The 27,947-nt window shown below is 38.8% G+C and overlaps 1 protein-coding gene across 1 annotated transcript; it reads right to left on the reverse strand.

The window, feature by feature from the left end:
* Window positions 1-1,326: 1,326 nt before the first annotated feature.
* On the reverse strand, window positions 1,327-27,363 carry LOC143888333 (L10-interacting MYB domain-containing protein-like). Its single transcript, XM_077392714.1, has 4 exons — window positions 27,230-27,363; window positions 15,070-15,633; window positions 2,537-2,893; window positions 1,327-2,449 (listed from the first exon to the last, which is right to left on the reverse strand). The coding sequence occupies exons 2-4, from the start codon at window positions 15,610-15,612 to the stop codon at window positions 1,928-1,930; spliced, it is 1,422 nt and encodes a 473-aa protein (XP_077248829.1). The 5' UTR covers window positions 15,613-15,633; window positions 27,230-27,363; the 3' UTR covers window positions 1,327-1,927.
* Window positions 27,364-27,947: the final 584 nt, after the last annotated feature.

The raw sequence follows: 27,947 nt of genomic DNA on the forward strand, positions 1-27,947 counted from the left end.
TTTCCAGCTCTAAATGCAAGGGCGCCCTTGCGTCTATCATTCCTCTTCTAATATTTGTGTCGAAGTACACATGATTAAATAACACCAACTGTAGCAGCTTAAGCTTTTGGAGTAATTAGCTTTTCACGTTGTATCGGGACTATTCCCTCACCGCACATCCTGGGTTAGAAACCAAACAACTCCTTAATATTAAAAATCCACGTGTACGGCCAACCTAAAAGAGGGGCCACATGTGCCACGATTATGGCCAACCCAGAAAAGAAGGGCCACACGTGAAGGGGAGTGTAGAAGTATAAAGGATTAATATTACACCTACTTTAACAGCTTAAGCTTTTGGATTAATTGGTTGTTTCACGATTTGTTATTTCATTCAGTTCACAAAACATCTTCATCTGAAATTATGAATATCATGGATTCAAAAGGACAATTGTTTTTCTTTATCCCTAACAAAATTCAATCCCTGTCTGAGTCATGGTAATCTCGACTACTCATGATACCACCAGTGGAGTTGTATGACGAGCAAACCCTCGAGACATCACAGGCTCGTATGATGGGAACAAATCTTTTAGCATCATCCTCTGTTCCAACAAATCTTAGATTGGTTATAATACAAAAATCAATCATTTTAGTTATCTTTTTTTTTGGATCTTGCCATTCGTATGGTGTGATCCAAACCATTATGTTTCAAAAACTATTGTACGGCCCACTTCATAGGATGATCCAAACCGTTCATTTGTTGGGCCACAGCGGAAGCAGGTTTTGCCCAAAAATCATTTCCATAGGATGATCCTAACCTTCAGATCTTTAGAGTTTTTCATAATGTGCTGTCCCTCTATAAATCATGGGGCTAGGATAAGCCTAACGACTTGGATCATTCTATAATGTACAATACTCTTTGAAAAATATTGTTATGTGAGCGTCAATTACAGCATATTTTTCTACGAGTAGAGTGAGACCCATTTTAAAGGATGATCCAAACCGTTCATTTGTTAGGCCACACCCTATATAGGCTGTACCCCGTAAATCATCTCCATAGGATGATCTGATCCTAACCCTCCGATCTGTACGGGGGCCCATTTCACCAAAATGATACCGCTTAGCTAGTCTGATAACTTCGTCAGTGGCCTATCATTGTCACGAAATGGCCACACATCCTAATGCTATATAAATATCTAGTAAGCACCAACCTTACCCACTCTGGACCAATCTGGTTTTTGTGGTTCAATCAAATAAGGCAAAACAACCACCTAATATAACGTGCAGTAATGATCAACAATGAGAGTTCAACAGTAAGAAAGCAGGATTAAAATCATCCACCAACACATATTAGATGAAATAATAATACTATTTCAATGCCCAATAAACAAGCAATAGTCTAAAGGGATGCACATTCCACACAATCAAGTCACTACATAACCACACAGCCTAACATAGTCCACAAGTATTACCAAACAAACCCAATAAAACCATAGTTTCAAAATAGGCATGAAGATGATGGCGGATGAAAGGGAGGTAAGGCGTTCTCAATGGTCGAATGATAGGGAGACGGGCCTTAAAAAATTGGAGGAGATGATTAAGAGGAAGCGGGCATTTCAAGGTCAGAATCCATCGGAGGAGGGGCTTCGGGCTAATAGTAGGGACGAGGAGGTATTTCTTACTGAAATTGAATCGCTCCTCTCAGATTTACAGGACTGCTCTGAAATCTATTGACGTCTATAGGAGTCAAGAACAGGGGTAAAGTTTTTTGTATAAAGAGGGTTTTGGCTAGTAGGTGATATGGAATTATATGGATGGGGCCCAAAAGAGTGTAGATATGATAGGGACTACTGGTCCCTGCTATGTGTAATTCTCTTTTTGCATATAATATAATTAATTGTCGCTTTTCAAAAAAAAAAAAAAAAGGCATGAAGATACCAGACACCATACATCACGATAGTCGTTGTAACAACCATATCCTCTTCTCAGGTGGTGTCATCATGAAAGCCTCTCTCCACCCGGAATCTTGAAACATCCTCACCCCTTTCACGTACTCGTCTGGACCCACTCCTTCCATAGCATTCAGAATCTCCATGCACATGCTAATAGAGTTAGGATCGGTCTCTACAATCGAGGAGGGAGATGTGGATGAAGATGCTCTCGGGGCTTCCATGAGGACCTTATATGCTTCATTGAACGCCAAACTCCTATTGCCCATACAGAGAGTGGTGGGTGTCCTATCACGTCTATAAATGCCAGGGTCCTCACCATCATCACTCTGGGCTGCAAGTACATTCATATCATCAATATGGGCTCCAAAGTCTACAATTTGATCTTCTTCTTCAAATTCTGGTTGGTCCTTGGCATCTCCTAAGGCTATCTCCCCAGTGCCAGTGGTGTCACCATATATGAGCTGCAATTCTACCCAATGAGAGCATCCGGTTGTCCTAAATTTTGTAGCATATGGGTTTGCCTGAAATTATCAATCATTTAATAGTGTTACCTTCAAGACAAAAAGTTACTAAGTTTACCATTCTCAGATTCAAAAGTTATATATTACCTGAATATATGCATCCCACGCTGAGTCTTCTGCCGTCACAGTCTTAGTCATTGGGTGCCAAGTAAATCCTGTAACCTCAAGAAGCTTCTTGAACTCCATGTACTCTCTCTTCATATTTCGGAACTTGTTCCTAAATTGAAGTAACGTATAGTTACACCCAGTCTTCTGATAAAACTTTGTTTGGATGTCTTTCCAAGCCTTCTTCGAGAAAGTTCTTGTGCATCGATTACCTTTCTCCACCTCTTCCACCATTAGATTTATAAAAATACCAGTATCTCTCAAACTCCAGTTTGCTGACTCTGCCTCATGAGCGTCTTCTTTCGAATCCTTAGCAATATTAGACTGGTTTCTCACCATCTAAATGTAGTTATGAAATAAGTTCATTAAGAGATTACAGCAATATAATATGCCAAGCAAATAATAAAACAAAGAAGAACCAATAAAGTAATACCATTAAGGAAATGTCACCACAATAGCAAAGAGAACTAAAGCAGTATAGCATAAAGAATTTCTTTTCCAACAGGCGGCATTACCATGAGTATAGTGAAAGAACCCTTTGCCAACTTTGAAATGTGCAGTTATAGCAAAAATTGTAAGTCAAGGCTTGTAAAACCCACACATTCAATAGGCAAAAAGTCTATAGACTGGATGGTTAGGATGACCAAACTGGTACTGATTAGATGTATGGGCTGATCAGACGTATGGCCTACAAGTAGGATATGGCCGATCTCCATGTCCCACATGAATGGTTGGCAAGCCAAGGGGTTTTAGAGCACTAATTACCAAATCATTGAATAGTTACAAGATGAAAGTGATCTTGCACTTAGATATTTACATGTTTTAATAGAAAAGCAGGCATCAGGAGGGCGGAACCCAATAATCTTATCCCGAGCAGCATTAGAGGACAAGTAAAACTTATTCAACCCCCTGATCATCTCAAGAGAACTACTAAAAGGTTCATTGGAAACAAATGAAAACATAGGCCACCCCAAACCATTTGGTTGAAGTGGAAGCATGCTTCAGGAGTTCTGTGTGACTGTAAAATACCTACCTAGTTGAAGGGAAAGTTTTATAAGACAGCTATAGGGCCAGCCATGTTGTACAGCTCAGAAAGTTGGGCCACCAAGAAGCAGCATGTGCATAAGATGAGCGTAGCGGAGATGCGAATGCTTAGATGGATGTGTGGCCACACAAGGTTAGATAGAATTAAAAAGAAGACATCCGTAAAACGGTGGGGGTGGCACCAATTGAGAAGAAGATGAGAGAGCACCGCTTAAGATAGTTTGGGTTTGGGCATGGGCATATCCAACGGGCGAAGAAGTGACTAGTGCCAAGTTGATGGAGTAAAAAGAGGTAGGGGCAGACCGAAAACAACTTGGGTAGAAACAGTGAGTTTCCTCACTTGATGGCTAGAAACATAACAGAGAACATGACCTTGGATAAGAGGGAATAGAAGAAAATCATTCATGTAGATTCTTTCACCTGTGTTGAGAGAGATTAGACTTAGTCAATTTGAGCCAGGTAGATTCTCTCACCTTTGTTGAGAGAGATTTCTAGAAGAGAAAAAAAGTGAGTTAGGGAAAACTCCCCCTCACTAATGTATTTATATAAAGCATAGTTGTAAATTCTGTTTTGGTGGCCATTCCGTTTTGACCACCGAAACGAAATTTTGATAGGATTTCGGTCATGTTGGTGCATTCCGGTCGAAACTTTTCGGTCACACAAAAAAATATATTGAAAAATATGAGAAAAATCCCAAAAATTCAAAAATCAATAGAAAAGGATAAAAAAACTAATAAATAATCCAAAATATGTGTCCCAAAAGGCATAATCATTACTTAAACACTTAAAGTCTTGCACAAGTCCAACTGATAATCTGATACATGGAAGAGCATAAAAAAAAGGGATACATGAAAGTGAAACATAGACAATAGCTAGTAGCAACAACTCTCAGTCATCATAACTCGGATGATCATACTGAATGTCGTCTTCGTCGCCGCCGCCATCACCACCTGGACCACCAGTAGGGACATCTTCTTCAAGAGGAATGAGAAAGTCGTCGTCGTCGTCCCCGACCCCAACAACAGCAGTAAGTGCTTCAAGATTTTCCCACCCAATGTCTTCCGGCGTGAAAATGGCATCTTCTTCTTCCGCAACCCAATCCATCATGACATCCAGATGGTCTATGCTCAAAGGGTCACTAGTGGTAGATGATTTCCTCAACAGGTCCCTCGAAAGGAAAACATTAAGTTTAATGTCAAAGGTTAAACTTAAAAGCTTAAAGTGATGAGGTGAGAGTTGAAAACATTATATTACATTGTATACCTTTTTCGAAACTTAATGTTGTAATGGACAAACACCAAGTCATCCAATCTGTGGTGCTCCAACCTATTTCTCTTTGCGGAGTGATTGTGTTCAAAGGTGCTCCAGTTCCTTTCACACCCAGTCGCACTGCATGTCTGATTGAGGATTTTGATCGCAAAGCTCTGTAATTCTTCCAGGTCACCTCCGAATTGATTCCACCATGCAACTGTAAAGTAACAAATAGTAAAGCATTATTTGCTGAGAAACTGAAAGTTAAAATGAATTACACTTAATTAAACAAGCAACTCAAATATACCTGGTCCCAACTTCGTTCGGTTGCAGATTGCAAGCTTCATTCCAAACATACCCTTAGCCTCTCGATAATTCTCAATTTGATTGGTGATGCGGTCTTGTGTAGCTTTATCAAGTACCAGTCGAGTGATGCATGCCAGCAAGCCTCTGGTTACTTCACTGTGCCTAGAGAAGGTAGGAGTGAAAAAGAGAGCAGGGTTAAAAAAATATCCTGATGCATGGAGGGAACTGTGGAGTTGCCTATCCCATCTTTGGTCGATGATCCTCCAGATGGGCATGTAATCTGATTTTTTCTTCAACCTCCACTTGATGTTCTCTTTGGCTCTATCCATGGCCTCATATAGGAAAACAATCGCCGGTTTGTCCTGCCGATCTACCAAACGTAGCACTTTCACTGATGTTTAGAATGTACTTGCATTGGTCCCAAAAAGATTTGTCCAACACAGTACTAACTACCCCTTCACTCAGTGGGTGTTGGACAAACCTACTAGTTCTATACTCGTCAGACATGAACATCTACTTAAGTGCTTTCCGATTCAACACCAGACTTTGTATGCCAATGAAATTTGTAGTAGATCTGGTCGAAGTAGGACGGCACAACTCCTTCCCACCTGTGAACTTCTTCCTCATCAAATTCAAAAGGCCTCCGTGGTTGTAGATGAATTTTGTAATCGCCCAAGCCCTTTTAATTGTGGTTGCTATGTGAGGAAATACACTCGGTTTGCACAAATGCTCCAAGATGAGATCTAAGCAATGGGCTGCGCACGGAGTCCAGAAGAACGTACCATACGCAGCTTCTAGTATTTTCCCAGCAGCTTTAACACTTGGCTTACTGTCAGTTACAAACTGCACCACATATTCCGGATTCACCTCTACGACAATCTTTTCAAAGATATTGAATAATTCATTGGCATTCTTCACTATGCCAGATGCATCAACAGATTTGAGGAATATGACTCCTTTAGGGCAGTACACCAAAAAGTTGATTAGGGAACGTTGTCTGGTGTCTGTCCTCCATCGGCCATAATGCTACAGCTAGTATATCTCCATGACATCTTAATCTCCTCCAAGTAGTTGTTTACCTCATCCACTGTATTCTTCAAAATGAAACCCCTTAAAGCATGATAAGTAGGTGCCTTATAACCCGAACCCACGGCATCCACAGCATCGAACATAGGTTGCCAGAAAGGTGAATTGGCAACGTTGAAAGGGAGATTGGCATTGTAGCAAAGCATGCCAACCGCCATGTCTGCTCTATCCACTGTTTCTTTGGTAGCCAAAGCATTTTTAATGCTTGGCTGGGCTCCCGGGCTTGTTCGTGGTGCAAAGAAATTCTTGATCCCTCCTGTAATTCCCTTCTTCTTCCTTTTTGTACCACTTGGTTCTACAAGAACTTCCTTACCCTTTCGTTGAGGCAATAGTGTAAAGGCAATGTCTTCTTCATCATCCTACTCTTCTTCTTCGTCTGGTGTGCCATAAAAACCTCCAACCTCTGCTCTGGATACGCTCATCCTAGCCCTTTCTTTTCTCTTTGCATTTAAAAGTTGCTTCATTCGATATTTTACATCTTCAGTCACTTTTTGCATGATGCTACCTCACCAGGAACAACCGCTAAATGTTCTTTGAACCGGGTTATACCTCCACCCGCTATGACTTTGCCACAAAATATGCAAGTTATTTTATTTTTTTTTACCCGGAACTAATGTACCGTAAGCCCATGCCGGGTCATCCAATCTAGCGGGTGCCGAACCAATAGAGGATGCTCCTGAAGAAGGTCCTGATCCCGACCCACTCATTCTGAAATGAAGTAGAATGGAGAAAATGAATTAGAAGAAAGGAAATGGAAACAAATTTCAAAAAAAATGAAGTAGAAGGGGACAAATGAAGCAAGAAATAAAATTGAAATGAAAGAAAGGAAATAGAAAGAAATAATAAGAACCTTGAGGTTGAATTTGAGTTGAAGAGAATAAGATAATATTAGCCTTCACTCACTTGAAATTTGTAGTGTAACTTGTAAGCCTTCACTTGAAATTTGTAGTGTAACTTGTAATTTGTAAGCCTTTGGAAATAATTCTTGTAGTGGTAAGTTGAAGGTAGACCTTCCCTTTGCTCTAAAATTGACTTGGATTGAGTTGAAGAAGAGGGTAGACTTGTGGGAAATTTAGTAGAATAGATTGTGTAAGTGAAAGTAGAGAAGAGAAGGAGAATCACTTATGTAAAGGTGGAGGAGAAGAAGGTAGGGAAAAGGCTATTAATAAAGTTTTTTATTGATTGTGCAAGTAAAAATGACTAAAATACCCTTCCCAACAGCTATAAATGGTCACATTTTGAGGCTAAAATGGTCAAAAATCCAAAAGAGCCGTTGCAGGGGCATTGTGGTAATTTCTGCGAATTTCAGTCAAACTAGCCGTTATTGGCAATTCTGAACGGAATCTAGAATTTTGTCCATTCCGGACGAAATTCCTGATTCCAAAAAATTTTGTCCGGAATGACTGGAATGGGACGAAATTCCCACCGAAACAAAATTTTCAGCATTTCGTTCCAGAATGGGAACGAAACCGAAACGTTTTGGACGAAACGAAACAGAATTTACGACACTGATATAAAGAGAAAGATAAGTACAACGACAACTATGCCCTCAGGCTTATTACATATATCCAACACTCCCCCTCAAGCTGGAATGTAGATATTAAACATTCCTAGCTTGCTACAAATATCATTTAACTTCGACTTAGGTAAGGGTTTGGTGAAAATATCTGCTAACTGGTCCACAGATCGAGTAAAGGAAACATGTATCTCGCCCCTATGGATTCTCTGGCGAATAAAATGGCAATCAACCTCGATATGCTTGGTTCTCTCATGGAAGACGGGATTAGAGGCTCTGTGAATCACAGTTTTATTATCACAATAAAGCTGAGTTGGAGAAGAAGGAAAACCAATCTCTGTCATGAGGGAACGTAACCAACCCACTCGTATGGGACATAGCTCGGTATTCTGCCTCGGCGCTAGACTTTGAAACAACCTATTGTTTCTTACTTTTCCATGACACTAGATTGCCACCAACAAAGGTACAGTAACCCGTGGTTAATCTACTATCTGCTGGAGATCCTGTCCAATCTGCATCACAATATCCTTCCACCCTGACATGTCCATTTTTCTTGAATAGCAATCCTTTCCCTGGTGCCCCTTTCAAATAGCGAAGAATCTGAACTACTGTTCCCCAGTGAGAGGTACGAAGAGCACTCATAAACTGGTTAACTACTCCAACTGCATAAGAGATATCTGGGCGAGTAACAGTGAGATATATGAGCTTACCAACCAGTCTTCTATACCTGCCAGGGTCTTCCAACAGATCTCCTTCCTCTGGAATAAGCTTTACATTGGGATCCATAGGTGCAGATACAGGTTTTACTCTAAGATTCCATGTTTCTTCCAGTAAGTCCAACACATACTTTCTTTGTGATAGAGATATCCCATGAGAGGAGTATGCACCTCTATCCCAAGAAAGTATCTGAGCCGGCCCAAATCCTTTGTAGCAAACTCTTTTTGTAAGAAACTCTTCAATTTCTAAATTCCCCCTGAGTTACTACCTGTAATGATGATGTCATCAACATACACAATAAAAAAAATGCACCCTGCAGAAGATTGATGACTGAACACTGAATGGTCTACTACACACTGTCTAAGTCCAAAGTGTATGACAGCCTCACTGAATCTACCAAATCATGCTCGTGGAGATTGTTTCAAGCCATACAGTGATTTCTTAAGGCAACAAACAGAGGATGACATCTCCCCCTGAACAGCATACCCTGGAGGCTGCTCCATATAAACTTCCTCCTGGAGGTCGCCATGTAAAAAAGCATTCTTGACGTCTAACTGATGTAGGGCCCAACCATTATTAACTGTCATGGAGAGTATCACTCGAATTGAAGGAATCTTCGCAATTGGTGAGAATGTCTCATGGTAGTCAACCCTAAAAGTTTGAGTATAACCCTTGGCAACCAGACGGACCTTCAACCTTTCAACTTGAGAATACCCTACGACAACCTACTGGTCGAGCCCCATCAGGAAGAGGAACAAGATCCCATGTCTAGTTTGATCGGAGTGCACCCATTTCTAGATCCATAGCAGCGCGCCAGCTTGAATGTTGAAGAGCCTCTTGTAATGACTGTGGTAACACAACAGAAGACAACGACGAACCAAAAGCTTGGAAAGAAGAAGTCAAACGGTCATAAGAAGCAAAATGAGATATTGGATGTGCAGTAGAATGAGATCGAGTGCAAGATGCAATAGGAGAGTCAGAAGCAATGACAGAGGAGAGTAAAGAAGATACCTGAGTAGGCAAGGCAGGGACCTCGACAGATGAAGACGATGGTTCAAGTGAAGGAGGTGGAGGTTCATCTTTCTACAGACGCCGCCGATATTGTTTGATAACTGGTGGTGGAGCCACTGGTATTAATGAAGATGGCAACGGATCTGGTATCGTAGGAGGCTGTGAGGGTTTTGATGGTTACCACTTTCTGATGGAATCTGTAACTTTTACCTTTTTTTCTGGATTTGGGTTTTGATGGTTTTCTATATCAAGGTCGGCATTGTTTTGAATCATTGGAAGTTTTAATTTCTGGGTGTTTTCTTAGTCAATTTTGAATTTGGATGTTGATGTGTGTGTGTGTGTGTGTGTGTGTTTTTAGTGTTTCCTTCTCTGAGTTAACCTAAAAGGGGAATCCCATTGAAATTGTTGAGTCTTTACCTTCTTCAAGCATAGGTGTCTTAGACTGAGTTTTGACGGTTTTCTATATTGAGGTCGGCATTGTTTTGAATCAATGGAAGTTTCGATTTTTGGGTGTTTTCTTAGCATGGTTTTAAATTTCGACCGAAATCCGACCGAAACCGAAATTTCCCGAAATTCCGAATTTTGCCCTTTACCAAATTTCAGTTGGAAATTTCGAGAAATTGATATCATTTTTTTCTTTAATTGTTACAAAATTTCGGCCGAAATTTCAAAATCAATTAAATATTCTTTTTAAATTATTACCAAATTTCAACCAAAATTTCGGAATTTCGGTCAAAATTTTGGGTTTTGGGAAGTCCGAAATCGAAATTTTAAACCATGTTTCTTAGTCAATTTTGAATTTGGATGATGATGATGATGATCCCATTGAAATTGTGTTTGAATTACGGGATTTGAAAATTAGGTTTTTCTCCTAGGATATGGAGTTTCACCTTTTGATTTGATTTCTCATAACTTTTATTCCGGCAGTGATAAATCCACCCCCTTGAAAGAAGAATACAACCCCCCCCCCCCCCCCCCCCGTATTCTTCTTTCGAGGGGGTGAATTTATTACTCGCCTTTATCCCTAATGTTTTAATTGTGCGTGTGTTTTGTTATATGGTTTAAGTTTCAATAAGATTTAGATAATTTGGGCTAGTGATTTATGAAATAAATTGATTTTACTTTCATTTTCATTCACTTCTATGTAAGGGTGTCAATTTTGGCTCGGGCTCGGAAGCTCGCTCGAGCTCGGCTCGAATCCTTAACGAGCCGAGCCCGATTTAGGCCAAGCTCGGCTCGGCTCGTTAAGGCTCGTTAAGAATTTAATATATTTAAATATATATATATATATATATATATATATATATATATATTATTAATATATACACTAAAAGGGTTGTCCAGGGAGTGAAAGGGGGAGGCAAAATATGTCACTTCATTTTTGGAACCCCATTTGTTACTTGGATCACCCCCCATAGTGTAAAAAAAGTAGTCAAATTACACTAGATAGGGCTGTCCAGGGAAGATGAGGGGTGTGAACTTAATATAACCCGAGCTCGGTAAGGCTCGCGAGCCTGACCGAGCCGAGCCGAGCCTGGCCAAGCTCGGCTCGGCTCGGCTCGTTTACACCCCTACTTCTATGTTTCAATTCGAATCTTGTGTAACATTTAGGTAGAACCAAGAAGTAGAAATTCAAGGAATTGAATAGTTATAAAATTTGTCAGAAAATGATTACATAATTCGTGCTACTTTTATTGTTCAATTGATTCATTTCATGAATTGGACTTAATTTCTTTTGAAATGGATGAATTGGACTTAATTGTTCATTCTTTTGTTTGTTTTCAATGAGCTAAGATATTGGGTTATGATTAGGATGTCATTTATTTTCCTAATTGCTCATAAAAACTTGGGCTTTTAGAACCCGAAGTGATGTAGAGTACGAGCAGAAGCAGACTCAATTCCAGATTGGTAGCTCTGAATGTTATGCGATGTAGAGCACGGGCGGAAGCAAACTCAATTCCAGATTGGTAGCTCTGAATGGTATGCTCTGATACCAATTCTGATGTAGAGAACTCGCAGTGGAAGTTCTTACATGGGATGTTTTGATATCAAATTTGATGTAGATTTCGTAGTAGAAGCTCTGATAGCAATTGTAATGTAGAGCATGAGAGGAAGCCAACTGGAATGGTATGCTCTGATACCCCTTCATGTAGGGAACAAGTGGAAGATATTTGGCCACAAAGAGTCCAGCTTAACATTGAGCCAAACTAGTCGAACAATCAAAGGAATTGTCTCAGTTTCGAACAGGAGCTTCGACCGACAATAATGCACTTCTGCTTATGTAGAGGACTCTAGACAGTTTTGAAAGAACTGAACTATGCTACCAACATGAAGTTCTAACGGAAACAACTTTGGTATCACAAAATCCAATCACAATATCAGCTTGTATTGGACTGAGACAGTTCTGAAGAACAATGAGTATTCGGAAAGAAAGTTCAGCAGCAACATTCATGGGATCAGACTCATACTAGAACTGAATTTCGTTTAAAAAATTCACAGTTTCGGGATCAGATCGGGTTGAAGTGGTTCAATGCCGAATCAAACTCCCTTCAGGGATCGGACTTCGGTTTAGTTTGAACAGACTTGAAGGTTTTCTAAGAACTGAACTGTTGAGTCACTTCATATGCAATCCCACTTCAGTGTAGTTTGAACTGAACTGCCAGTATGTTTTGCTTCCTTTTCATACTAGAACAAAAGGTTGATCGCATCTCTAGTGTATTGTTCAATCCAAATCAGAACAGAAGGTATTTTACTAGTTTTGATTTTGTTCAGAGCTCTGTGCAGCCACTCCAATACCTCATGTTGTACCACTTTGACGTGACGGACAAGATCCTCAGCCTCAGTACTACACCATTCGGGATAACATGAAAGGGGTACAGTCCAACAGATGGGAATGGAGAATCCATAGATGATCGTGGATCTATTGAAGGAACTACTATAAGGGCCCGTTTGGATGCCGAGAAGATTTTGATTTGGATTTCTCACATTTGTAGCCCTTTTTGCATTGTAATTTGGATCGGATCAAATTCTTGGATTTCTAATTCAACAGCTGACAGTGAAAAAAATTAGATTTCTAAATTTGCTGTGGAAATAAGAAATTGGAAATCCACAGATCTGGCAGTTTCCTACACCCTCTTTGCTCAACCTCTCCCATCCACTAGGAAGTACCCCCTTCCCTCTCTGTCTCCCTCTACATGAGCTGCCGGATCTATTCAATTTGTATTCAAAACTCAATTCCAAATCCAAATACAAACTGGGAGGTATCCAAACGGGCCCTAGGCGAATTCTGTTTGAGGAAGAATCAAATCTCATTGATGAGGTCTCTTGTCAACTAAACATCTCAATAAATTCCTTAAGTTGCGATTGACCACCTCCGTTTGCCCATTTGTCTTGGGGTAATAAGTGCTACTACTAAAATGAATGTAATCCCCATTTTTCTTCATAGATTTCTCTAGAAATGACCTAGGAACCTAGTGTTTCGATCATAAGTAAATGACTTAGGGACTCCGAATAGACGTACGACCTCTCTAAAAATAACTCTGATATGTGAGATACATTTGACGTTCTCTGACATGGAATGAAGTAGGACATTTTAGCAGCCATGGCATCATGATGCCTGCAGGTTCTGTCAGGAATGTCAGCTACCACCACAGCCCTTGCCAACATGGATTCTAGCTTACATTTCAAAGTTGTTTCAAGTGAAGGTTCACCCATGCATCGGGGTGAACCTTGATTCATTTCCATCAGCTCTTCTAGAAAGTCTTTATATTTCATTTAGTCAAAGAAGGTCCACTTAACAGGCAACTTATGCAAGTACTAAAAGGAATTTCGGAGTTCCTAAGCATGTACTAAAAAGATGGTCTACAAAACAGTCTCAAAGAGTCTACATCACAATCTGATGCACCAGTTGCCACCTATTTAGTTCTTAAACTACTACTACAGATTAGGCTGCATCCACAGTATGAGGCAACCTTGTTTTTCAAGTGAGAGATCACCAGAAAGGAGGCTCATATGAAGTTAAGCTCAAGAGATCATGTCACAAATGATGTAAAGAACACCAATATCCTGTTAGCACCTTCTATCAAAAATTGATACGAATTGTTTGCCTGATTGAATGGCATTTCACGGAGACAGTCATATAGATGAAATGGTTAGAGTTATAGAACAATACAATTCATTAAAACATTGTTTTTGGAACTTCCCTCGACTTTGTTGCTTTGGATTCCTTTGGAAATCAATTGATTTTGAAACCTTGACACTGAAGAAAATTATGAACCCAGATAAAGAATGTTGCTACTTCAAGTTTTCTAAACTCGGAGGGGCCGTTTGGATACACGGATTTTAGAATCTTGGAATTCCTCAAAATTATCGATGGGAGACGAGAAGAAGGAGACCATCCGTTTCGTTTCTCTTTAGAATCTTGGATTTTAAGTAAGAAATCCAGGTTTTAGAAATTTCTCCCCCATCCTGAGATTTCTAAAACCTGGAAACATGGGATAATCTCCTACTCTCTTGCTGACGGAAAGAAGGGCGAGAAATAAGAAAACGACAAACGGTCTCCTTCTCTCTCTCCCATACAGGATTTCGAGGAAATCCAAGATTCTAAAATCCGTGTATCCAAACGGCCCCCAAATGTTTGTAAGGATCTAGATTATACATAAATTATTTTTTTTCCATATGCCTTCTACAGAAAACAAATCATAAACTTTAGCAGCTGATATTATTTTCCATAAACAGATTGACAAGGGTTTCTTGATTGAAGTACATATATGATTTTTTCCCTAAGCCTTCTACATAAAACATATCATAAACTTTATTTGCTGATCTTATTTTCAATAAACAAAGACTGGCAGGGATTTTTGAATGAAGTACAGTGATTTCAATTAAGTTGCATAGTATGCCAAACTCTTTGGTTGTAGCAGAGGTAAGATTGCTTCTTTTTTTTGTGTCATTCTCTGGTCTTAAATTGCTGTATCCTAATATAAATTTCAAGCTCAAAGTGTGCGCCTTGCTGCGGTTGAATCTGAGGTAATGTGCCCTGGTTGAGATGGTAATGAATTGCCTGGAAGGGAATTCTTCTTGAATATGAAAGAGAAATAATTGATAACCTTTTAACTTCAGTTAATTTAAGATAAAGGCCGATATTTAGTTTTGGGTTGTGATTTTGGAACCATTAATAGGCTCTTAGACTCATTCTTTTTGGTGACTCGAGAAAGGATCATAGGATTTCCGCTTTTAACTCTGCTTGATCAATGGTGAACCATACAGACTAATGCATGTTGTCATGCTAAATTACAAAATCTAAAAATGGTGGATTAATTGATGCAGTCGAGACAAACTACAGCCAATTTAAATTTGTAATTATGAATAATAGCTAGGTAGATCAATATGCTAAGCAATATTCTGGTTTGAGTGACAATTATGTATGTAAGGGCTTACTTTCTCTAATATTGGTGATAAAAGTAGAAATAGCACCTTATTATTTGGGTAATTAAGTAAAGTCAATAATTACAGGAAAAGAAGTATTGCAATCAATTGTATGAAATTACTCAAAATGCATGAGCTGGCAAAAGATCAGGATTACCATTTCTGAATGACCGGATAAGTAGACCTTACGAATCTTGGCTTTCAAGTTGTAAACATCCCTAGGTGTTGCTAAAAGATCGGGATTATCATTTCTAAGCGCAGTAATTATTTGACGTGGTTGTACACCGGCATTAATCATCTCTTTAATTTTTAAGACGTCTTCACCTGAAAAACGACGACTATATGGATGTGCAGAGATGTCCTTCGAAGCTTCGTGATTGTGTTCTCCATTATTTACCATGAGTATCCATGAACCATCAGTCATCCTTCTACCTTCAATTTCAAAGGGACAACCTATAACACGAGAGCATGTTGCCCTTTGACTATCAAAGGTCTCAAGTCTCTTCCGATATTTACCTCCTCTATCACAACCAAGGATAACATTATAGTTCTTTCTTGACTTTGCAATAGTTACTACATATCCCTGGATTTTGGAAAAACTGCGGACATGCTCAAGAAGAGCTTCTCGACTTTTAAAGTACCTTGTAGGCGGTGGAATCATTTTCTTGTTCTCAAAAGGTTTTTGAATATGACTATCCATTACAAATGGTGGAATATGTACCTGTGCACAAAGTTATGACAGGTTAGAATGTGTTTCTGCAAATAAAATTAGGAAAATTGGACATGGCATTTTTAATTGCTGATGAACAGTAAGTTAAAGGCAAAAATTCATTTGAATCAAACGTCCATATAGACTGTGGCAAGAGAAGGTGTTATCGAAATCCGGTCATTCTCACTTCTTTGATGCACAATAAAGTACCATGAACATTCAAAAAGGAAAAGAGGAAACAACAGTTGGCTTTTTAACTAAGGTCATGGAGTTTTACCTGTTACAGTAAAGCCCAGATAAGTTGTTAGAATGTTTTATTTGCCTAGTGAACAAACGCTAAAATGATAACAAAGATAAATAAAGATCACAACAGAGTAATTTCTTCTCCAGACAAGACAATAGATTACCATGGTTTTAAATTTCCACGAAACTGACACGAAAGGATTGAAATGTTTCCGTTTCTATCCCCACCGAAACGATTGAAATGCATAAACCAAAATCTAAGTGTAATAGTGGTATACGATACTAGTATGTATTACAGAATTATATTTATATGATTTCATGCAAAATATGGTGTATGTATTATGTATAAATATATGAGTCACATGTGAAATTTGGTATGTACTAAATTATCAGGCATGTGTGACAGTGCATGTCACTAGGTGTTTGGTATTTTTAAACCATTATGGATTGTTGTCTTTCCTAAGTGATGGTTTCTAATTCAGTATTTTTGCTTAATCTAGCATCTCCTGAAGTTACATTTTTAAATTCTATTACTTGCATATGTTTCCTTCATTTTATTGGATTTCCGCTGAAATTTCCAACCAAAACCGAAACATTTCCCGGTTAAACGTTTCCGTTTCCGTGGCGACTGAAATCAAACCGATATTTAAAACCTTGAAGATTACTATCATGACTGTTTAAAATAAAATAAATTCGTTAATCCACTGAAATTTCCAACTGAAAGCAGAAAGATTCCGTTTCCGTAGCGACCGTAACCGATATTTAAAAACTTGAGATTACTACAATGACTGTTTAAAATAAGGGATTTTCTAGGGACCATCGCAGAAGGCATTTCGCGGGCCGGATGTTGCATGAGAGAGCAGCCACCTCAAATGAATTAAACGAATAAGACAAAATCTGTTGAAAAGTGAGCCTGTGCGGCTGCTCTCATGTAACAGCCGGGCCTTGAAACGCCATCTGCGATGGTCCCTAGCAAATCCCTTAGTAAAATAAATTCTTTTTTATAATACATGAATCAAAATCGGATTCTGGAACCTACATCTGCCACTCCCAAGTGTAAAAATTCTTATAAAAGCTGTCCAGTCAATTCTGCCAATTTTTAAATATAATTTACAAAAAATATCAGCTTTGTTTGATGATAAACAGAAAAAAGATACAAGGAACTTCATGTAGAGCTGCGATGGTCATTTAAAAAAAGGTGCACCTCATGAAATGGAAATGTTCAAACTGCAAACTCATACATAAAGTGGCCTTGACACATAACACCGGAGCAGCTTTAATGTAGCTTTCCTGGAAAGGGGTGGTGGAGATTTGCGTTTTTATAGTTGAAACTTTGAACTGCAGTTTGACATTTCCGATACTAAATGCAAGAAGTGCGGACAACTTCTGCACTAGACGCATGGAAGCCTTACGGGTCTACTAAGTCGAATGGATAGACAATCTTTTAATCCTTTAAAAGTTAAAATATAGAAATTGATCGAAAGTATAGTGGTGGGAAAGATCCCTCATGATCATGGTTTTAAATTTCCCTGAAATTTCTCCGAAACAACCGAAATGTTTCCATTTTCATCCCCACACGAAACGAAATCTACATGATTTCCTTTCACGTCGTTATTTCCCTTAAATTTTGACCGAAATTCCTGAAATTCAAGAAATTTGACTGAAATTTCTAAAATCAAACCAAAATTTCCGAAATTCGACCAAAAATTGTAAGAACGACAAAATAAATGGGAAGATGTCATTATTTGCATTTCATTGATGTAGATAACGATGTTTGGTAGGAAACATCATTGAACTGCACAACCAAGTAATCGTATCTTACGCATGGGATGTCAGATTGGCATAGGACCAACAATACCTTGTAACTCTATGTGGTATTGACATAGAGTTGGGGTCCGTAGAGGGGAAAATTGGTCATTGTACCATCTTCTACTTCATTACATTGTACTTCTTTATTGACTTTTACTGTTGTAGGCATACGAGACAACACATGTCACTAGTGTTCGATATGATGAAGCCATTATAGATGGTTTAGTTGCTTATGTGATGGCTTCTAATGCGGGTGCTTAAGAGGGAAGAAGAAGAAAATTAGAACACAAGAACACAACAAGAGAAGAAGAACCAAAATGGGAGCAATGCTCAACCCAATTGATATTCCATCAATTAGATAAGTTTATCAACATCCAAAATCCCCCCTAAAGATGGTTTCTAACCCTTTAAATAAAATAAAACCAAAGCAAATTCTTTCAACCTTCTCCACTAGCTAACTTAGGGACTTACATAACATTAATTGCATTGGAACTCATTAACTTCGACTGTTTTGGGAACCCACAGACACAGTCCACTAAAACTGCCATAACTTTCTAACAACTAGGCCAATTTTCGAGCACAAATACTTGTTGGAAAGATCTCAAAGAGACCTACAACTTTGTAGTTTACCATTTTCCATGGTTCTGCCATTTAATAGCCCAAAAACTTGGTTGAAAATCCGTCAGAAGCTTTAATGCGGGAATGCACCTTAGAACTCCACCAAAGCCACCTAAGCATGACGTGGTTGCCATGTTGGCACTGTATCATTATCTCCGGGTGAGAAAGAACTCGCCCACGAGTTCTCTTCAAACTCTCCATGATAAGTTGTCAAGTCTTTAACATTAAAGTTGGGTGAGTATTGATAGTTGGAGTGAGCTAAACCTTGAATGCATTATCCCCAATTTTCTTAAGCACTCGAAAAGGGGCATCCACAATCTTGAAATTTGCCGAACTTTCTTAGTTCAAGAAAACTCGCCCTCAAACTTTTAAGTATCAAAGAATGATCATCAATTGAAACTTCCGAAGATCAAACTCCACTTCATAATCTCCATGAAGAAGTGATAATTTCTCTAGATTTTGAACATGTTTGAATACGTAAATATCCACCGTGAGCTTCAATGTCGGATCAAATAAAAATGGATCGATGTAATTGGATGAAAAAATTGATGTAATATTTTTCCATTCACCCATCACTTCAACATCGACCGGTTCACCTAATATGCAATCGGATCCAATTTCTTTAGTGATGAATTCATGAAATTGCCGTTGAAGCTCATCATGCTCCTCATTAACTTTAACAACAAGTAAATAATTGGATATACCATTATCCTCGGTCTCTTGATCAAATTCGTTCTTGGAAAGAAAAAAGTTACTCACCTTCCCTTTCTTGAACCATGTGATCCGATAGGGCTTTGGATGTGGTTTGGTTTTGATCTTGAGCTTGTTTACCATTTTATGAGATACGATGTTCTCACAAATCCCACCATCGATCGCAATAGTGCATACCTTGTCATGAGATTCGCATTAAGTCTTAAAAATATTGGAAAGAAGCCAGTCATCATCGGATTCAACCTTTGGTGTAGCAAGTGCTCTTTGGATCGCCAAACTTTCTCCTTCTTCAGGTTCAATTTCTTTATGTTGTATGCCATCTTCCTCGTCATATATGGGCTGATTTGAATCGTCAACAAGATCCTCATCATAATATGGTCTAATTTGAATTGTCAATAAGATCCTCATTATTTTCTTGATTACCAAAGGCTACCACTTGCCTCTTTGGACAATCTTTAAAATGATGGCCAACTTGACCACACTTGAAACAAGCATTTGGATTGTTGGGACAATTGGGCTGATTTCCAGCTTCATATGTAGGGGCTGATTTTATAGAATTTTTGTTGAAATATTCGGACCTTGACTTTACTTTGCACCATGGTTTTAAATTTCGACCGAAATCAGGACTGAAACCGAAAAGTACCGAAACTGAAATTTCCGAAATTTACCAAATTTCGTAGAAATTGGAATTAAAATAATAATATTTTTAATACATTAAGAATTTCGAACGAAATTACAGAAATTTCGTCAAAAAAATATGGGATTTCTTGACCGTGTACACAATTTTGTCCGAAATTTCAGGATTTTGGCTGAAATTTCGGTTTCGGATAAGTCCGAAAATTTAGCCGAAACCGAAATTTCAAACCATGCTTTGCACCTCCACCATGTGAAGATTTACCTTTAGAATAAGGATAGAGACTACGAACATCCACATACTTTTTAGCACCACGACGAGCAAGCTTAGCCTCTACCTTCAAAGCTAGTTGATAAGCACCATTGATGCTCAATGATCGGTGTATTTCCACTTCATCACGAATAGAAAACTTCAAACCATCAACATACCTTGCCACAAGTTGATCTTCACCCTCTTGAATATCATTACTAACCATGAGTTTGTAGAATTCTTCGGTGTAGTCTAACACAGTCTTGGATTATTGGCGTAGGTTATTGAATTGAAAAAATATAATTTGAGAAAAATCCAATGGAAGAAATTTCTTCTGAAGCCTTGACTTCATTTTCCCCCAAGAAGAGATCTTACGCTTTCCTTTGCAGATTCTCATTTCTTGGACTTTATCCCACCATGTCGAAGCATAGCCACGAAGCCTTGTAGCCACAAGCTTCACACATTGTCCTTCGGGTGTCTCCTTATAATCAAAGAACTTCTCAATGGCACCAAGCCATTCAAGAAACTCTTCGGATTGTAGACCACCATGAAACTTCGGCAAGTCAATCTTGACGGTGTTGAAATCAAGATAGAACCTTCCCAACTTAGCCTCCTCACGAGTATTGGCGAAAGGGATTCACATCGGATTCATCACTAGAACCTCCACGGCTTGATCCACCACGCTCACTACGAGCATCTTGGTGTTCAAGTCGCATGGTAAGTTGCTCGACTTGTATTCGAAGTGCATGAAGTTCACCATCTCTTTCATCTCTCAAATCCTCCATCATTTGGTTACCACGCCTTCCTCTACCTCTTCGTGCCGCCATAAAAATCAAATCGAGGCTAACCTAAGATAGTAACGTTGGCTCTGATACCAGATAATGCGGGTGCTTAAAAGGGAAGAAGAAGAAAATTAGAACACAAAAACACAACAAGAAAAGAAGAACCAAAATGGGAGTAATGCTCAACCCAATTGATATTCCATCAATTACATAAGTTTATCAACATCCAAAATCCCCCCTAAAGATGGTTTCTAACCCTTTAAATAAAATAAAACCAAAGAAAATTCGTTCAACCTTCTCCACTAGCTAACTTAGGGACTTACATAACATTAATTGCATTGGAACTCATTAACTTTGACTGTTTTGGGAACCCACAGACACAGTCCACTAAAACTGCCATAACTTTCTAACCACTGGGCCAATTTTCGAGCAAAAATACTTGTTAGAAAGATCTCAAAGAGACCTACAACTTTGTAGTTTACCATGTTCCATGATTCTGTCATTTAATAGCCCAAAAACTTGGTTGAAACTCCGTCAGTTTACCATGTTCCATGTTGGCACTCCATCAGCTTCTAATTATGTATTGTGCTTATTCTAGCATTTCCTAAAGTTTCAAATTAAAATTTCATCATTTGGATAAGTTTTTTAGAAGAATAAAAGATTTCATCATTTTTTCCAACGAAATTTCCAAGATTCCCACCAAAATTTCCAAGGCAACCAAAATGTTTCCATTTCCATGCCTACCAAAACCGGAACCGAAACTGAAATTTAAAACCTTGCTCATGATGGATGTTTGGTATGTGATTTAGGGAGTAAAGTGTGGTTTAAATGATTTTGTAGCTTTTTTGTGTAAGCTATGACATTTATCTTGCTTGGAGGGGAGTTGCAGGACAAGTCCTTAGGCCCCCCTCACGAGTCATACATAAACTTCAAATAACGGTTCACGACGCAAAAGAAATTGAGATTCGATAAATGAGCAACTTGAAAAGAAAAGAGAAGCATAGATGCTCTAGGAGTACGAGATTTTGGATGTTCTGAGCTTGGAAGTCAGACCCTGCCACGAACATGTGTTCCAACCCAAGGTTACCCGGAACACGGTTCGTTCCGGTACGCGGTACGGGAACAGGTACAGGGTACAATGGTAGCCCAATATGCGGTACGATGAGGGTAGGCTAAGTTGGTTCGATATTTCGTCTCGCAAGTCGATTTGGAGCGCAAATCTGGGTTGCTTTGGTACTCTCTATATATAATTTCATATATTTTTACAAGAATATCATTCTATAATCCATACTATGTACAATTATTAATAAACAAAACCAAAAGCCTCGCATATGCCATTCATAAATATTCTGAATGAAAATTACGGTTCCAATCCATAATATATAAAATTTGAAGATCTCCAAATATCACTAAATTAAGTACCAACATATCATAAAATAACTATCCAATTCTGAAATAAAAACATAAAAATATGAATAAACTAATAAACTATTGTGCAACTCTCTTTTCCTAGTCCACCGAAGTGTTCCCTCTCTCTTTGCATCTCTCCATTTCCAATGGGTCGCCCGGCGATCCTTCTCGCAAACGACCCACGTTTCGGGTCGGGGATCTCAGATCGCGGGTCGGAAGGTTATCCCGGTAACATTGTTCCAACCAAGGTTTTAAATTTTAGTTTCGGTTTTGGACTCAACCGAAACGAAATTTCGGCCGAAATGGGCCGAAATTCAGTAAACAAATTAAAAAACACAATTTTAACCAAAATTTCAAAAATTTCGGAGAAATTTTGAAATTTTCAGTTTCGAATGATTTCAATTTCGGTCTTGACCGAAATAAGAAATTTCGGACAGAAATTTCGGTTGAAATTCAAAACCATGGTTCCAACTACTCCGCTCTCAACCCTTAATCCGTTGAAAACTAAATTGTACTTTGTCTACCGCTACGGTCATGTTCCTGGCTTTTAAGGTTCTTAGAATACTTTTGTTTTTGAATGGTAGCTGATTTTATTAAAAACAAGACCGAGATGATCGATTTATAGAGAAAAAGAAAAATGAAACGCAACAAGAAGATTCATTGACAATAAACAGATGAAGAGAAAACTAAAAACAAAAAGATATCAAGGAGGAAGAGAATCATAAAGGGTGAGGGCGTCCTTAGAAACCCCCTTTCTTGCGAGACGGTCGGCGGCATCATTGGCCGATCCACAAACACGATGAAAGACGATTGCCGAAGCTCTAGATCGATCTCTGATCTCATCAAAGAATATGCCAAACCTCCAAGGGTGCTTAAAAGACCCCTTAAGGCAAACGAATAACATTAACGGGGTCCCCTTAACTACAACCTTATCCAACAACTCAGGGGCTAAAAGAATTAACCCTTGATGTACCGCCCGAACCTCCGATGCATCCGCGACTCCAATAGGACCCACAAACGCCTGTTGGGAAAAATTAATTGTAATCTGTTTTCATCCCATTCCATCCTCTTGTTCAAAGCCAGGACTCTAGCATACATATTTTAAACTGATGATTATAATCTTTATGTGCCGCCAGATCTTGTTCTCTCTTTTATTTCTCATTTCAAAGTCATTTATTGCTGATCAGATTGTTCATTTGGTGCATCGTGAAGCTATTTTTATGTGGTTACCATTAGTTATTAAATTAGTAAAAATCTATTGCAGTATTTGTGCTTACTATTGATGGAGAATCTATTATAGAGATCTAAGCATATGGTTTCTACTTTTATAAAATTATTAACATTTCTACTGAAATATTGTATGAATAAGTTAGGTTGCTTTTATAGATTTTCTAAAGAAAAAAAATGGCAGTATCTTATTTTCTCTAACTGCTTCCACTTGAATTCTTATCTATTACTAATTACTTCTCAGATCCCTCTCTCTAAAACTATGGTTTGGAGACTCACATCAGGGGCACGAGAATTTAATGTCAATGTTTTAAGGTGAACTGTCAATCTTAGATATTTTCTCATATATGCACGAGGTAGCTGGGAACATCTTCTCTACAAAAACGACAATGCATAGTCTTTTTCAGACATCCGCCAAAGGACAAAGAGGAGGTTAAGGAGATAAAAGAGAATCAGGGACAAGCGGCCTTTGGACCCAAGTACCTAGAGAGCTCCCCCTCCTATCACTGTTGTATATATTTTTTGGGTAGGTTTTTTGCTTTCTTGACCTTTTTCTAATACTATTTCTGTGAAGAATCCTTGATGGATGTCGAAGAATGTTTAGTCTTTTGGAAGCACAAGTCCCTGGTCGGTAGTTTGTGGTGGAGGTGCAGTTTTGAAAGAATTCGTTGTCTAAGTATTCTTAAAAAGTTGGAGATGTTGTACAGGCAGGGTCCTGGCAGTTTTTTCTTCGACAAAAATGCTAATTGGAAGATAGCAAAAGAGCATCAAAGTGGGCTTGAGAAATCAAGTTCCTCGCCACTTGGGATGTATTTTCTTCTTTGTTCTGAAGAGCAAGATGAATGTATAAAACGAAGTAATTGCTCGACTTTGTTGAGCCTATTATTTTCTTGCCTAGGCTGAAGGGTGCCTATTGGTAATTTCATTTGAAATGGAAGAGATTGAAAGAAGTTGGGTCATCTGGGATGGGTCCAAGATGGAACCTATGAAGATGGAGAAGCTTTCAAGACCCCTGGTAAGGATCGAAAAGGAGTTGTTTGGATCTTTTGTCTAAAGGATCAGGCCAAAGGGGACAAATTATTCTATCATCTGAGAGGTGCTTGAGGAACCTCAGCTCGTCGCTGCTCGTGATCTGTATTACCCTGGACTAGATAGTCTATGGTTGAATTGAAGGTTTGAGGCTTAACTCTGCAGAAGTAGCATGGGTTTCTAAATGAAGTTCAAGGCTGTTGGAGAATACTCCTCTGTTTGTCATGATGTGTGTAATGGAGCGGGACTACTTGTCCCCAATCTTTGTACACCTTATCCTAATGAATATATTTTGTCATTTTTCAAAAAAAAAAAAAAAAAAACTACGATGCATAGTCTTACTCATGTAGCAAGAATAGCTAAACATAATTGTCTTATCTGGAATTACTATGATTCTTTTACCTTTTTTGGAATAAATCATAATTGATTCTTCCATCCTCCATTATTTTGTCATCTAACATATGTAGATAGAAAATTATTAACAGTATTTGTTCTTCCCCTGCAGCATGTATTTCATTCACTGAATTCATCCTGACTTGTTTTTAATCTCTATATGCTTTATGAAGTCCAAGTACAATGCGGTGTGCTTTCGAAGGCATTGGTCCGCTCTAAGTATCTTTCCTAGAATAAATGTGGCAAGTAATCACTCCAAACTAGGTGTTTAGGCTGTTTGTTCTATTCTCAAGGAGTCAGAACACCGTATTGATCATCTATGCGTTCTCCTGCCTAATTCGGATGTAGCAAAAGGCAATGGACTTTAGACGGCATTAATGGCATTATGTTCTAATTAAGTTTTTGCTAAACTCCAAGGGGCCGCTTCGATACGGATTTTAGAATCCGGGATTTCTTCAAAATTGTAGCTAAGAGACAAGAGAAGAAGCGGACCAGCTGTCGTTTTTTACTCGTTTTTGTCTTTTTGCCCTTCTTTCCGCCAGCAAGAGAGCAGCAGATCCTCCCATATTTCCAGGCTTTAGAAATCTGAGGATGCGGGAAAGATTTTTAAAACCTAAATTTCTCACTTAAAATCCAAGAAACGCTGTCAAGACAGTAGACATCAGCTTGATCATGACCCCTCTTTTACATTGTTTTCAAACTAAAAACCTAGATTCTAAAATCCACGTATCCAAACGGCCCCTAAATCTTTATACATGACGGTGTATATCTTATTATACATGAAGCTACATCTTGTTTATCTTTAATCGCTTAAGGTATTTAAAATAATTATATAGAAGAAAAACTTAAGGCCTTTGGATGGCATCAAGATCGAGAAGAGGCGACTCGTGCCAAATTGATAGAGTAAAAAGAGGTAGGGGCAGACCAAAAACAACTTGAGTAAAAACAGTGAGGAAAGACTTGATAGCTAGGAACATAACAGAGAACATGACCTTGGATAGGATAGAATGGAAGAAAATGATCCACGTAGAAGAATCCAACTAGAGCCGGGTAGATTCCTTTCACCTTCTTCATGAAATTTTTCTAAAGGATTCATTTTAGCCGACCCCAACTAGTTTGAGACAAAGGCTTTGTTGAGTTGAGTTGATATAGAAGAAAAACTTAGTGAAATGTGACACGGGTATGAGGAAAGCCTATTGGATTAGTTGCAATGTCAAGCCTGAAATAAAAACATCTCTCGATAGGAGAAAATTTTCCAGTAATTTTGTGGTGACACCATTGGTAGCTAATTTTAAATCTAACTTAAAGTGATTACCATCATAACATCATTGAAATTGAACCAACATCCTTACCTTCTGTATCTGTGCATGCAATATGTGGGGAAGCAGTGGAACTTGGAATTTATATAGATATAACAAAAAGTTGGCTCGAGCTTGATGCAATCCACATTGTTTTCAGAAAAATATTTTCTAGGGGCGTTGAAACTTATTACACATTTTAATAGCAGAGGATGGTCATACTTCCTTATACAAGCAACTTTGGAAAGACCTTGCTGAAAGGCATTATAGCTCATACTTTTATAGCTATTTTTGAACTTTTTAATTTCAAATGTGGAGTTCCTATCTGGTTATGTAATTTCAAATGAATTATTAACTTTATAGAACATAAAGAATCATTGACTGTCAACAGTGTAAAGACTCAATTAGTCATTTCTGTATTTTTTTTTCTTGCCTTGGCCAGATTAGCTTTGGCAAATCATTTGTGTTTGGTTGCACAAAAGCTAGGGAGGGTTAGGGATTTTGCTTGGCATTTGGGTGCCACATCAGCAAAATTCCCTGTTTGGTTGGAAATAAAGCATTGAACTCTTGGAGACTCCCCGGTGTGTGCTGATGTGGCATTCGTGTCCCCTCATAACATCCAAGCCAAAATCCACAAAAGGGTGGAATTTTGCTTAAAATTTCTTGGGAATGGTGCCTTTTATCTCTCTCTCTCTCTTCCCTCTCTCTTCTCTCTCTATATTGGTAATGACACCTCCTACTCACCGAGTCTATGATGCACAACCAAGCACTACTTACCACTATTCTCCTAAGTAATTCCATGCAAATCCAATCTTTGTCTTCTCCCTGTTAACTACTTATTCCACTACTCTCTGAATCTATGCGGCACAACCAAACAGATTATTTATTGTTTTATTCTTCTTTTCATTAACATTTTATTATTTGCATTTCTACTTAGGCCTTGTTCGTTTGGGATTATGACAACCGATTATCACCAATAATCGGATAGAGGGTGATAATCGGTTCCCATAATCCCAAACGAACAGGGCCTTACTTTACAGAAATCAAAAAACAGATTCCGGAATATACAAACTGTTTCAGAATACATTAAATCCATGTTCAGAGCTAAAATTTCTACATGTAAAGATACACAGAATACACAAACACAAAAATTAGGGTTTCTCACATCAGGAAAGGATTCAGAGTCTTGTGAGGAATTTACTTACATCCTCAAAGGGATCGTTGCTGTTGAATCGTCCGAAGTTGATCGGACGATTTCTTCTTCTTCTTCTCCTCTTCTCTTCTCTCGTTTTAGGGCGTGGGGTTAGCGTTTAGAGCGTGAGAATGTCAATAATGGCACTCTACAGGCGCTTTTAAAATTGGGTTTTGAGAGCGTTGTGGGATTTTAAAAGGAGAAAATGACAAAAATAAATGGCTTTATATGACAATGACCCGTCAAGGGGGAGACTTGAAAATAACCAATCTAGAATGATGGTAACTGGTTTGCGTCGGTTTAGGACAAAAATACCCTCATTTTTTAAAATGCCCCCACCTCTGTCTCTCATGGGATGATCCCAATCATCAATTAGAGGGCCAGAATGCCTTTCTCTCATGGGATGATCCCAACAGTCCATAAGAGGGCCACAATGAACCTCTCTCTCTCTCTCTCTCTCTCTCTCTCTCTCTCTCTCTCTCTCTCTCGTGGGATGATCCAACCGTCTATTAGAGGGCCCCAATGCCCCCCTCTCTCTCATGGGATGATCCCAACCGTCCATTAGAGGGCCACAATGCCCTCTTTCTCTCATGGGATGATCCCAACCGTCCATTAGAGGGCCACAATGCCCCGCAGGTCCATGCACCTCTCTCTAGTAGCCTCTGATTCTGAGCGAACCTCCTCTCACAGGTTGGTAGTCTCTCCCTCTCAGTTGTTTAAACTCCTAACTT

This window comes from Tasmannia lanceolata, unplaced genomic scaffold (genome assembly GCF_043159265.1).
Source record: "Tasmannia lanceolata isolate RefF3 unplaced genomic scaffold, GAP_Taslan_0.1 ptg000012l, whole genome shotgun sequence".
NCBI lineage: Eukaryota > Viridiplantae > Streptophyta > Magnoliopsida > Canellales > Winteraceae > Tasmannia > Tasmannia lanceolata.